Here is a 13,620-nt window from a genome sequence, read left to right as displayed (position 1 = left end):
GGCGTTGCCGAGGCTTTAGGGTCTTTCTCCCTCGACGTCGATCGGTCCCTTTCGGCGACGATCTTCGACGTTTTCTGCTGGTCAACAGCCTTCGGCGCCAGGGACTCCTTCTCCGAGGATCCGCTGGGCCTGCTCGTGGTCGCAGACGGCAGCTGTCGCTGCGTCGGCGCCTTCGGGCTCTTGGCCTCGTGCTTTCGAGTCTCAGAGTCTCTCGTGTTCTTGTGGGACGTCGAGTCTCCTACCTTATCAGGTGTCTTCTTGTAATCGGTCTCTACGACCGTGTAGCCGTCGTCTTCGGCGGCAGCGTTGTCCTCCTCCTCTGAGGACATCCCCAGCTCGTACAGCGATGGCGTCGGGGATTTTCCTCCGAGGGCGGCGTGTGCTACCCTCTGTCTCTTCCTCACACGGAGGGTCTTCTGGGCGAAGACGGCGCAGGCGTTGCAGTCCTTGCTTCTGTGTTCCACCGGTAGGCAGAGGTTGCAAACCGGGTGCTGGTCCTTCTGTGCGTACTTGTGTCTGCAGTTCGGGCAGAACTTGAACGGCGTGTTGTCCATCCTCCTGCGTTCAGGCCTTCCTGAGCGCGTGGACGTCGACGATCGTCGAAGTTCTCGAGGTTTTCACCTTCTTTCCTCTTCGTCAATGTTTTGTGAAGTCTTCTTTAGTCTTCTTCTTCCAATATCTCCTCCAACTTCCACTCTTTTCAGTACTTTCTCCAAAAATGTCTGGAGCCCAACGGGAACGATCCAGACCCGACCGCGGAAAAAAGAATCTGAAGATGGCGCCCAAGAGTGGGAGCTTCCGCAGGAAGCATGCCGACGTCACCGGAAATGCACCCGAGGAGGTGTGACGCCGACGCCCACAAGGGCTACAAAAAAAAAAAAAAAAAACAAAGAAAAGACTACGAATCCGGACCCAACCACAAGACCGCGGAATATGCACAGCATAGTGAATCCAGAAAGATTCACTCGGCAAAAATATATGGTGGCTTAGGTGTGCGCCAGGCATTGCTGCTCCGTTGAGCTCCTGAAAAGCCAACCGTCTAAGTAAGGAAGACGTGAACACCATTTCTTCTGAGGTGAGTGGCTACCACTGCAAGCACTTTATAAACACCCTGGGAGCTGTGGCTTCTCCAAAGGGCGGTACTTTGAACTGATAATGCAGAACCTTTGATGAGCAGGATGGATTTGGATATGGAAGTGGGAGTCCTTCAGGTCTGTTCCCCTGCCCCTTTCGTTATTGCCTTTCAACTTCCATATCAGTAACCACGAAAGGCAGTTTCCTGCTGTCTGGGGAAAGATATGGATGCCTCGTGTGTGGTGGTTTTAGCCTCACCACGATATTATGTGCGGCGAAAGGAGCCACAAGCAGTTGGGATCTGTAGAGTACCCATGGCTTTGGCTGTCTCTGTGTCCTTCTTAATTTTCACTAATATCACATCAATTTGCGTGCCAAACAAAGGGTCTCCATCTAAAGGAAGTTGAGGAAATGTTGCACCTCTGGTCTGAAACCGGACACACGCAGACATGAAGATCATGGTGATGCTTTGAACAGTGGTGTCTGCTGCGTTTAAAATGCATCTAATATTGATGTTGTTAAATGATCTTACCTTCTGCCACCAACTCCTCACTCTGTTTCCTATACTGGTCCAGAAGGTCCTGAATTAAGTCTTCCATCTAATCCCAGTCAGCCCGGTCGTACAGAGAGAGCAGGCCCACTGAATTGGCAATACGCCATTGTGTGGTAGATTGGGTGTTAACATGCTTGTCCTCTGCATCAATCTTTTTGCTCTCCCGGTCAGGAAGGAGGGGGGTGACGCATCTCCTGTGCCCTGAGAAATGGGAGCACATTTGTATTGTATGACCAGGGAGTCGGATGGCAGCTGCCAACTGATATAAGGTGGGTCAGAAGGAAATTCTTTATATCTTTTGTTCACCCTGGGTGTGAAGACTCTCACCTTCACGGTTCTTTGAAGATATTATGGCAGCATCCCATTAAGCATAGTCAAATACTGCATAGACCTTAGTGTGGAGGAGACAGCCTCCATAAGAAGTCATCCTCCTATGGCTGTTTATACATCCCCAACTTGTGAAATGTGACTGCTCAGTGCAGAATCTCTGATATGAGGTGATGTCGTCTGGGGGCGAAGGCTTGGCCAGATAGAGGTCTGGATCAGTGTCATCAGGGGGCTTCACATCACAGTCATACTAAGGGTCACCATGGGTAAGTGTGTCATATGGAAAGTCATAAGAGTCATAGGGAAACCTTAGACTTCCCTCGAAGTCTTCGGATCTGAGGGGGTCCTTGAGGACGTCAAGACCAGAACTATGGCAGCATTTAAGTTGGACTAGGGCACCAAAGTTTGGGCAGGCGTCAGGTAAGGCTCCTCTAATCTGTGCTGGCCATATCCGTGCGGCAGTGGTGGACCGGAGCCCTCGTGACTAGCCTGAAAGCTCGAAGCTCTAGCCTCCCCTCAAGTGTGAGCGAGGAGTGGTCTGTGAGAGGTCGTACTCACTACAACAGATTTAGATAACAGGCGAAGTGTGAAAAGGGGCTCGTCCATCTCGGCATCAGAGCTAGAACTCTCTGCTGATGACAGCTCCTATATCTCAGTGCCTGAGGCTTCCTGCTGTTGGTAGCCCTCGATGTGTTGGTATCCAAAGAGGTCGGGAGCATTTTCCTGTTGATGGTGCGCCATCGAATCCAAGGCGATACAACGTGCTTGGCTGTTTCTGAATGTTGTTTTTTTTGTTCTGAAAGGCGAGACACGCTGCAGTCCTTCTGGTGTACGGGAGACAAGCAAAGGTTACAGACTTGGTGAAGGTCTGTCATCCTTTAAATGGAATGGAGTTCTTTCCATCACTGGGGCATTCTCATATGTCAAAGCGGTGAAGGAAGCTCGAAGGGGGCAGTCCCGAATGAGACTTCTAATGGGACTTTTAAGTTGTCAGACTGCTGAGCAGAGTTAAAGAGGGTAAGCGGCAGGTAGAACAGACGAGTAAGCGCAATTGTAGTTTCTACCAACGAGGAACAGATCCAAGAAGACCCAATGAGAACACCACACAGAGTTGAACCGGAGCTCAAAGGGACATGTCTGAACCCGATGGCGGAACTATCTTACAATAAAGCTGCTGCACAGGCACATTACCAGCAATAGGTGGAGTCACTATACCTCTTTGAAAAAAAACAACCTGCACACATCTGAGCCAAACACTAGATGGCAGGAGTATGTACAGCATGTGTATCTACAGCTACACATGTCACGAACAAAGCAAGTTACCAGCAGAACGTAAAGTGCAAGAAAGATGGAAAGCTGGAAACTTAGAATAAGGTGAGAAATGTGGAAAATTCTTGGCCTAGAAAGGCAGGACGAATAATTTTAAAACAGATATATCCTATATCCAGGAATTATTACAATGGGAGGGTTGCTCTAATAATGCAAAGATTGGAGGGGCTTTCCACAAATGTTATCATGCTCTATATAAAGAGTACAGGCCCTGGGAGAACAAGAGAAGGAACCTAGGTTTAAACCTCTACAACTTACTGTACTGGATGCCCATGAGCAGGAAAAGCTCGCACAAAATATTTCAGAAGAGGTGGTAAGGGCGTCATAGCAAAACTAAAGAGAGGCAAAGGAACAGCTCAGATGGTCTACCTGGAGATTTGTATAAAACTTGGCTGATGAATAAATTCTTCTGTGGTCGCAGTTGTTCAATTGTATTTTGAACAATGGCCAAAAAACCTCCACCTTCTGGGGGGGACGCAACTATAGCATTAATACTAAATAAATCCCCAAGCAGGTGTTAGTCTTATTGGCCAATTTAATTACTGAATAATAACTATTAAGTCCTTGCAGCAACAGTGGGCAAAAGACTTGCAGGTGTAGTGGGGAAATTGGTGCTGGATGTTAAAAAGGGTTTTGTGCTAGGTAGACAGTTGGATGAGTTACTTCATCAGATGATTGGAGCTATTGACTTAGCTAGCTCATTTCATGCATCACTGGCCATGGATGCAACTAAGGAATTTGATTAGGTGAACTGGTAATTTCTATGGTTCTGCTTAAATAATTATGAGCTCCCTCCTGACTTTATTGAGGCAATCAAATCTCTGCATAGTAAGTCTTCTGTTAGAATCTTAATAAACAACATACTTCCTGATAGGATCTCGAAAAGGAGATATACGAGACAGGGCTGCCCCCTTTGCCCATTTATTTTGATCTTTTTATTGAGCCCCTTGCACAGGCTATCAGGGCAGAAGAAACTATATTTCCACTTGAATGATACAGGAAAAAGACTGCACTGTATGTAGACTATTTAATACTATTTCCCATGCAGCCAGTCAGCTATTTACACCTTTCAGCACCTTGCAGACCAATGCAAGTCCTTGGATATTCTATTAAGATTAAATTGATTAAATTATTCAAGAGAAAACAGAGATTATGATCTGGAAATAGAAAATATCAACATGTCTGTCTGCACTAAAATCAGAGATTTGGGGATAGACATATTCCAAGATTTGGATTTAGTCCCTCAAAAAATATATGGGCAGGGTAGCCCTTCATGTAAAGACGTTTCTTAAGAAATGGTTGAATCTCCCTTTAGCTATTTTTGGTAGAGTTAACCTAGTAAAGATGTGTATCCTCTCAAGGTTGACCTATCTATTCACTTGCATCCGGATATGTTCGACTTGAGTGCCCTTTTAAAAATCCAGAGCAATATCATTAGTTTTATTTGGGCTGGAAAAGGTGAAAAGGAAAAAAAATGAGAAGTAGACTAAGGAAGGTAGGATTACATCTTCCAGATGTTCAATTATACTGTTTGGCCTTCCAGTTACATTTAAGATCCTTCTTGGAACACAAAACAACTGAGAATTAGGACAGTGTCCTTAGCGGCGAGTCACAGCCTAAACAGTACCGAGGCTTTCCTGTATAAGTCTGCCTCCTCTAAATATTTTTTATAAAAGTCAGACTAATGGCGGGGGCCACAGCCTGGTACATGGTAAGGTGCAGATTGGCAATTCCATATTATTTACATCAGGTACCGATCTGGGATTCGTCAGGGACACCTAAATGCCAGGAAGATGCCCTAAGCCTCAACCTTAAGTCAGCAAATTGTGTAAAGTGGAGTGACCTCAGATTTTAATGGGATGAAATATATCGGAAAATAAGGGCAGTTTGTCTAAATTCAAATATACCTCGTTAGGACTGTAAAGAAAGAAAAACGTTTTCTTTCAAATACCCCTCACTCACTCGAGTTTCCCCTTGGTGGCATGCATCATCATATGGGCCAGCCCTGCCCTCCACAGACAGGGCTGTACTGCAACCTACGAATACGCGGGAGCATTTAATAGAAAAAGAAGGGGGTTCCTGTACAACTATACACGTGTGTGTGGTCTTGTTATGAAGATGGGAGTGGGTTTTGGAAGTAAACGTCACAAATATCAAAATAGTATGTAAAATATTAAATATCAGCATTTGTAAAGCGCACAGATACCTTCAGAGAGGTGGCCCATTGCTGGGGGCCGTCGGGAAGATTAAGCGAGTTATTGCCCAGAGTCACAATGTGCTGGGCTAACCAGCCGCCAGTGCTGGGGATCGAACCGCGAGCCCCCATGTTCCGGAGTCAACCGCCCTGGCCGCTGCACCACACCTCTTCCACTAGAAGGGACTCTCTTTTTGGTTATTTGACAAGTTTCGTGGAGGACGAGACCCCATCTCCTACCTCTACTCTACCCCCTTGTGATTTGATATAAATTCAAATATATACAACTCTATTCCTGGTTCGCTGCTCTAAAACAAGTGGAGATTCTGAAGAATCAGATTATGGAAAAAACTTGCATATAAGAGGAACACAAGAAAAGAAGTCGCAAACTGGTATGAACTGCTGTGTGATGCTGAGAAAAAGGGGAAATTTCCTGTCTAGCCGAAGTGGAGCAGATGCTTGCCGAACAAAGAATTGGAAACATTATGGCAAGTATCCTTTGAGCTCCACTGTCAAACCCACCATATGTCTGTACCAATCCATCTCCATCACTGCCAGAAGCGTCTCAAAAGGACCTGAGAGGGATATCAGAAATTTCTCTATGTGCATGCTTAATTCCAAATTGCCGTGCCCTATTTTAACCTCTTGTGTCCATGCACCACATACGCACAGCAAGCAGCTCCATCATGAATAGCACTGGGAAGCTGCCAGTCTTTTTTCATGCCTATGGTAATGCTGCATTACATTGGGTCCCAATTCACTATGGCCCTCACTGCAGGGGATGTGCATCCAAGTAAGGATCCATGTCCTGATATTCTCTGCCAAGCCTATCACTGACGATAGTTTCTCTAAAAAGCACCAATATATGCAATGAAATGCCTTTTCTGCATCACTCTGCTTCGGCATGTACTCTTTCTATTGTATACAAGGTGTAAGATGTCCTTGTTGTCACTCCCCTGCCTCGTTTTAATAAACCACAACTGGTCTGGCTAGACAACCTGAGACATGAGGTCTTCCAGATTTAAGGTCAGGACACCTGTGAACAGCTTTGTGTGCAGACTGAGGAGAGAGATTGGGCAAGACGAGCTGAATCTTTGCTTGGTTTTGAAATGATTGATACTGACATAGTCTTCGAATGAGAGCAGCTAAGTGCAAAGGTACTGGAGGAGTGCCGTTAGGTTAGGCGCCAGTTTACGCCAAAAGATTTTTAAAAAGGGCACCGAAAAGCAGTCAGCCCATAGCGTTTTTCATATACAGTCTGCAGTATACAGTCTGCACTAAGGCTTCTACTGGGTTATGCTTTTATTTCCATATTGCAGTAGGCCGGCATGGTCAATATAGGCCAGGGGTTTCTGTTTTACTGATGGACTTTTCGTTATAAGTAAATGAAATTGAAGCTATTCACTGTGTCGCAATCACAATGCACTACCATCACTTCGCTTTTCTGAGCCTCTAGATTCTAGACCAGGCCGTTTTCACCCATAACTGGGACAGAAAAGGTCTCAGGGCTGTACCTTCTAATTTTTAATAATGTTACTTTAGCAGTAAAATGTGTATTATAACTTGCTTAAGTCCAAGTCTTCCATCTGGGTCTTAACCCCATGTCTTTTGGGACAAAGTGGCTTTAAGGTTTCTGTCAAATTAGTTCCAAATTTGATATAAGCAGCTGCCCGCTTTCTGTGCAACCTGCATACTTCCTCCAGGAACCAGTCAATTATATTTGCCTTTATGGAGCTCAACAGGAGAACTTTGTCTATGCCCTTGGTTATTTCCAATAGGGTTGTTTCCCCCCTTCCCCTATTTCCACCACTGTCACCACATCCCTTAAGAAGTTAACAGTAAACCTCCAGGACTTATAACTAGACTGCTTCTCCCCCATGTAAGCTTTAGTCGTAAGGGACTGTGAATGCGTAACCAACGAGGTCTCTTCAATGCTCTCCCAAAGAGAATTGGTAATGATAACATGTCTAGGCAGGCAAACATTTCACCAAAGATAAACGCTATAGTCTTTCTGGGGCTGTAATTGCGTGACCAACAACTATCTAGATGTCGAGTACCACTATCTACTGTATCTCTCTCTGCCTGCGAGTGACCCAGACTCTCCCGCTCTAGAATGTGTTCTATCCTTTTAAGGATCTATGTCGATATTGCAGTTTCTCGCTATGATCAACACTCACTCCACTAACCAAAGTACTTAAAAAATAGTGTCCATCCATTCCTGTCCAAGTCATTTGATTAAATTCATCCTACAGTATATTTCTCAGTGACAAGCTCCACAATCAGCAAGACACAGTGACCAGTGAGATCTGCTTCTTGTTTGCTATCCTGCTTGAGAAGTCCCATAAAGGCAAATCATTACCACAACCTCTGTTTTGGCTTTATGTTAGGCCCAGAACTGTTGGGGGAACCACATCAACGTCAGCCGCCCAAGTCCTGCCTAACCAGATGTCGGCTTTGTTGTCGCTCAGCTTCCCAAGGATAGTGGAAACAAAGCTCCTTTACATTGTGTACAATTATGGGGGGTGGTGGTTGGACAACCTATGAACTTTCTCTGGTCCTCGTTGCTTCACTGTTTGCGGTCTTCAAGATTGTTTATGGTTTAGCACCTATATGTGGATGGACTTGTTACCCTTTGCATCCCAGAAGTCTCATTTGCCCAAACATTAATTTAACAACTGTGTGAAAAACAAGCAAGCTGCTTAGATATCCTAATTTTCAATACCATATTTTTCCAGATATTTCCAACTCTTCGCAGTCTCAGTTCAGTAGTTTACTACGGATGATTTGGGTGTGGCTGCACAAGGTTAAAAATGCCCAGCATTCTAGCACAGCCAGCCTACATAATTGCATCCACAGGAATGAGCCCCTATAGTTTCCCAGCCTATCTCCAGGGCTGAGAAATTATACGGGCTCTGGGTCCTTGTCAAAAAGTTTGTGTCTAGAAATTCTGCTAATTTCTACAAGTCCTGATCTCTTTCGCAGTGGAGCTGCCTTTTGTAAGATGATGACTTACAGCATAATGTCCAAGGGGAAGGATAACAACCCACCCCAACCTGGAGAGGCACAATCAGTCACATTAATGAGACCCCCACTCATCTTCCTTTGCTCCCGCTGAAGCTTAGTCTGGTCTTTCACCAAAACCCACCATCATTTTTGCTTCACATAGGGTTCACTGAATGCTTCTTCCCCTTCCAGGAGAAGGACAAATGGGAGGGGTGTCCCCTTGGTAGGAGAGGAGCTTTTTAAGAGTGTCTTTTAATGGGGCAAAAGACCAGTCAGTGAAGGGTAATCATTAACATGTCTTATAATAACTATATCTTGTTGAGTAGGTATCCCTTCAGTGTGGCCTATGCCATAACATTTCCTTTCTACTCAGAAAAATGCACTCTTGTAAGGATCTTAAGGAGCATCCATACTGCGCCCCCTAGAGGTCATAGCTGCAGTCTACATTTTGTGGAATCTCTGGTGGAGTCATAGATGCAAGGTTCTGGAGATATTGCTGAATGTCCTTTCCTTTCAGTGCCCTGCGAACACCCAATGCAACTATTGTTGCATATGGAGCATTCTCCTGCTTCACATAACTCAATGCTGTGCTATTTAAATTCAGCCATTTGTTTCCAATGCTTATGTTGTTCAGTTGTGCAGCAACCTAATGTCCTGTTCACGTGTTCACCATGTTGTCGGTCCAACTATGCAGCAGTCTTAACTATGATCTCAAATAGGACTTCAGTAGGAAGTTAGAGTACAAACTCCGTATGGGTGCTTAACGGTGTAATTCCTCACTTTTGCAGGGCTAGCAATCACTTTGCTGATCGATCAGATTTGTTTAGCTGTGGTGCTCACTAGTATCTGAGGTGGGCCCTGCAGCTTCTCAGGTATACATCGTTAGCAAACTGTCTGTCAGGTTGGCTCCTGAGGGATCCACAGGGCGCCCAAAGCAAGCACGATTCAGGCATGAGGTCCAGGTGCGCAATATGGCAGGTGGGAGACTGAATGAAGAGTGCAGGATTGATCCCCACAGACAGAAATCCATAGATGGGGTCCATTGTGCAGCTGCCCATAGAGATGCAAAGCGGTTTATCTGGTATCCCTAGTGCAAATACAGGTGCCCCAGACACAGAGACACTTCTATCCGAGTAAATGTACCTGTCACAGAATGCTCAGAGAAAATTAATTTTAAAAGCATAAAATGAATTAGATTTAGATTAATTGCTTTTTTACAGTAGCATAGTAGAAATATTTTATTTACATTATTTATAGCAGCTGCACAAAAGTTGGGGCAATTTACACAGCAATAGATGGATATTTCAACCACCTAAGTAATATACCCATATAACATTACCATTTTTGCCTAAAACGGCAAATACCTTAATTAGAACTACTTCCAGCTACACTTAAGTTTTTATAACACACATGGAAACTCAACCTGCACCTGTCTATCAAAACCACCCCTCATGCACCCACACGATTTATCAGAAAGGAAATAAGGCACTACCTGGTGGAGATCCTATGAGACGTCCTGAAACTTCAGAGCCAGGTAGCTTCCTCTTCAGAATTGGGACTATCTTCTCATCAAAATACTCCATGGCCATGGATGAGATGTCCCTCAACTCCTGAAGGACCTCATGGGCTCTTTGGGGTGCTCTGGTAGAGTTTACATATCGTAAAACTCTATAGATTTCATCAATCACCTATAATAGTTAAAAACTATCACTATAAAACAGTACAAGTACAAAGGTAACAGTAAGTGTATATTTCTGACACAAATAGCAAACATTTATTTCTCTTTTTACACATGCTTTAGGGTAGTCTAAGAAATTCATTATCTGCTTAGAGAGTTCCCCTACTTCATTCCAGTTAGACCTTTGAGTTTTAGACTTTGGTGGTCTGAGCCCTGCAGGTCAATGCGCTGTTTTCAAACAAGGAGCCTCTATTTCTGGGAGTGAAGCCTTGCTAAATCAGTGTTGTCTTGACACTAGCCTAACAGTGATGGGTATACAAACATTAATACTAAGTCCAGCGTAAAGCAATATCGTAGAGGCTCTCTCCCCCCAGTTTAGTCACAATGGACCAGTTACAGGGTGGTAGGAGAAATATTTCAACAGCTTAAAACTAATCTTATGAAGCAAATAGCTCTGCACATGCAACTAGTATGGTCATGTAGCAACATCTTTCATAATGTTTAACTAGAAACCAACTGGAATTTCTTGCCATCTAATATTGTTAAACTGGAATGCTACAGATAACTTAACCGGAAACAGTCATATGTGTTGGGAGAACTGACCAAATAATTTTGTTTCTTTGTTGTAAAGTTATGATTACTGAAAACATATTGCTGGGATCTCAACACTGCTCAATGAACAAGTTACTTACCTTTGGTTATTGCTGTTTCTGGTAGAGACTCTATTAAAACACAGATTCCTCACCTTTTGAATATTCCCCAGGAGTCAGATCAGATCTGGAACCTTTTCAACAGTGACTTTTCAGGTCCACACTGAACTCATTCTGCTCCGTAATGAGGAGTGAAGTCTAGATAGGCGCCACCTATGCTCGCGGATGTCATTTGCTTTTGAGACAGTCTATGTCCCCAGAGCAAACCGGCTGTGACCAGTATGGAGATTCCTAGACTTTGGATCTCAGTAATGGAGTTCAATCACAAACAGCGAGGATCGGTGAGGAATCTGTGGTTAAATACCCTCTACCATAAAGATCATTACAGAAGGTAACAGACTTGTTCTTTTGATAGTGACTTGTAGCCGCATATTCCTCACCTTTTGAATAGATGCCAAAGCAGTACATATTTGTAGGCAGTTCTGTGAATACACTGAAAATAAAGAGAGAGGGCAAAATGCCCCTCTTGGCAAATCTAACTTCTCAGACAATAGCGATTTGTGCATGTATGGAGGGATGCCGATGTAGCTGGCTGGCAAATGTCTAGGACAGGACTGCACATGCTAACGCAGTGGTAGCAGCTTTGGCCCTGATAGAATGAGCATGCAGTTCCTCTGGAGGATGCTTTTTTGGTCAATGCATGGATCTTAATGCAGAGGCCAATCCAACGGGAGATGGTTCTCTTCTGCACTGCCTTGCTCTATGTCGCTTAAGAGAACCTAACAAAGAGCTGATCGTCCACCCGGCGTTCCTTGGTACAATCAATGGAAAAGCTGAGCACTCTTTTGGGATCCAAGCGTTGGGGCCTCTCCTCCTCTTGACAGGGGTGAGGTGTAGCATAGAAAGCCAGAAACGAGGTACTTTGAGAGACATGGAAAGGCATCACAACTTGTGGTAGAAATGAGGCACACGCCACAGAACCAGTTTGTCCGGGAAGAAGGTAATGTATGGTGGATTCACACAAAGAGCCTGAAGCTCACTCACGCCATGCAAAGGTGATGGCGACGAGGAACACAGTCTTAATAGCAAGAAGCCATAAGATATATCTGCGAAGCGGCTCGATTGGAAAGTACATCAAGTAAGTGAGGACCAGATTAAGGTCCCATTGGGGAATTACAAAGGCGGAAACATTTGTTGTAGCCCTTTCAAAAATCGCATTGCAACTGCAATGGCGGTTAAATTACGGAAAAAAGCCATTAAAGATGAAGCATGGGATTCCTTAATGGATTCCACAACTCTTAAACAAAGCTCCAAATTTTGGGCCATAATTAATAATCCTTTGTTTGCTAATACTAATAACACGGATCTTGATATAAATATCCCTGAAGCAGACTGGATAAATCATTTTTCCAATATATATGGCTCAAATGAAACAGTTGAGGCTTTTGCAATACCCTACTCCCTATCCTATCCTACCAAGCTAATTTTTAGCAAGTCAGAAGTAGAGCTGGCTATTCTAGGCTCTGCTGCCAACAAAGCTCCGGGCCCAGATGGGGTACCTCTGGACCTCTACAAACTTAAACCTGAGTTGTGGGCGGAGATCTTGGCTAATGTTTTTAATTGTGTACATGAGGGGGGTTTGCCAAAAACCTGGGCATGTTCAATTATAGTACCCATTTTTAAAAAGGGCCAAAGAAGTGACCCCAAGTGTTTTCGACCAATTTCTCTATTGGATTCTTCTATGAAGATTTTGGGCAAGGTCCTGTTAGCTAGAATTAACACTTGGTCCCTAGAAAATGATATTCTAGCAGATGCCCAGTATGGGTTCCGTGCAGGTAGAGGGACAGAGGACCAATGCTTAAATCTTCATTTGATAATTTCGAAATACACTACTGCTAAAAAGGGCTCAATTTTTGTCGCTTTTATGGACCTGTCCACGGCCTTTGATTTAGTTAATAGAGCTCGGCTGTGGACCATGTTGTTAAAACTGGGACTTGATCCACCCCTTGTATATTTCCTGGCAGAACTACACAAGGATTTAAAAGCTTCTATTAGGATGGACCAAGAAGGAAATTGCACAGCTTGGTTCAAATCGAGCAGGGGGGTGCGGCAGGGCTGCATTCTTGCTCCCATGCTGTTCACCCTTTATATAAATTCACTTGAGAAGACTCTTTTAAATGCCACCTTGGACATTCCGCGTGCAGGGGATACTCGTATTCCTGTTCTCCTGTACGCGGATGACGCAGCTTTGATAGCGCGTACTCCCATAGGTTTGCAAAGACTTTTAAATGGTTTTAATGACTTTATGTCTTCATTGGACTTAGTGATAAATAACTCTAAATCTCACGTCATGGCTTTTGGGGCTGTTAAAAATAAATTTAAACAGTTCTACTGCAATGGCGACGTGATCACTAACGTCAACATTTTTACCTATTTGGGTGTGATTTTTGACACCAAGGGGAGCTGGGCTCCCCAAATTACAGCTAAAACTAAAGCAGTTAGGAGTTCGGCTAACACCATTTTAAGTTTCTCCAGGAGACTGGGTGGGAAGCCAACTGGTGCTTTATTAAACTTGTATAGGGCGAAACTGTGGCAATAGCCAGGTATGGCTCAGGTTTGTGGGGGCATGTGAATGGCGAATCGATCCAAAGGGAAGAAAATAAGTTCCTTCGATCCATATTAGGGCTTCCCCAATCCACAGCCACGTTCTCAGTCCATCAGGAACTTGGTCTAGGGTATATTTCAGACACTCTCCTTATGGCCCCAATTCTGTTATGGATAAGGACCTGGACTAATAATAATCTAGGCCTGA

The 13,620-nt window shown here is 44.3% G+C and overlaps 1 protein-coding gene across 1 annotated transcript in view; it reads right to left on the bottom strand.

Annotated features, from left to right (window-relative positions):
- The window catches only part of FBXO28 (F-box protein 28), a 162,404-nt gene that overhangs the window by 27,687 nt on the left and 121,097 nt on the right, over positions 1-13,620 (bottom strand). The window contains exon 4 of the mRNA XM_086927964.1: positions 9,973-10,168. Coding sequence (XP_086784090.1) covers positions 9,973-10,168 — 196 coding nt within the window. The remainder of the gene's footprint in view (positions 1-9,972; positions 10,169-13,620) is intronic.

The sequence above is a fragment of the Lissotriton vulgaris genome, chromosome 6 (genome assembly GCF_964263255.1).
Source record: "Lissotriton vulgaris chromosome 6, aLisVul1.2, whole genome shotgun sequence".
Taxonomy (NCBI): Eukaryota; Metazoa; Chordata; class Amphibia; order Caudata; family Salamandridae; genus Lissotriton; species Lissotriton vulgaris.
This window is presented reverse-complemented; position numbering and strand designations above follow the sequence as displayed.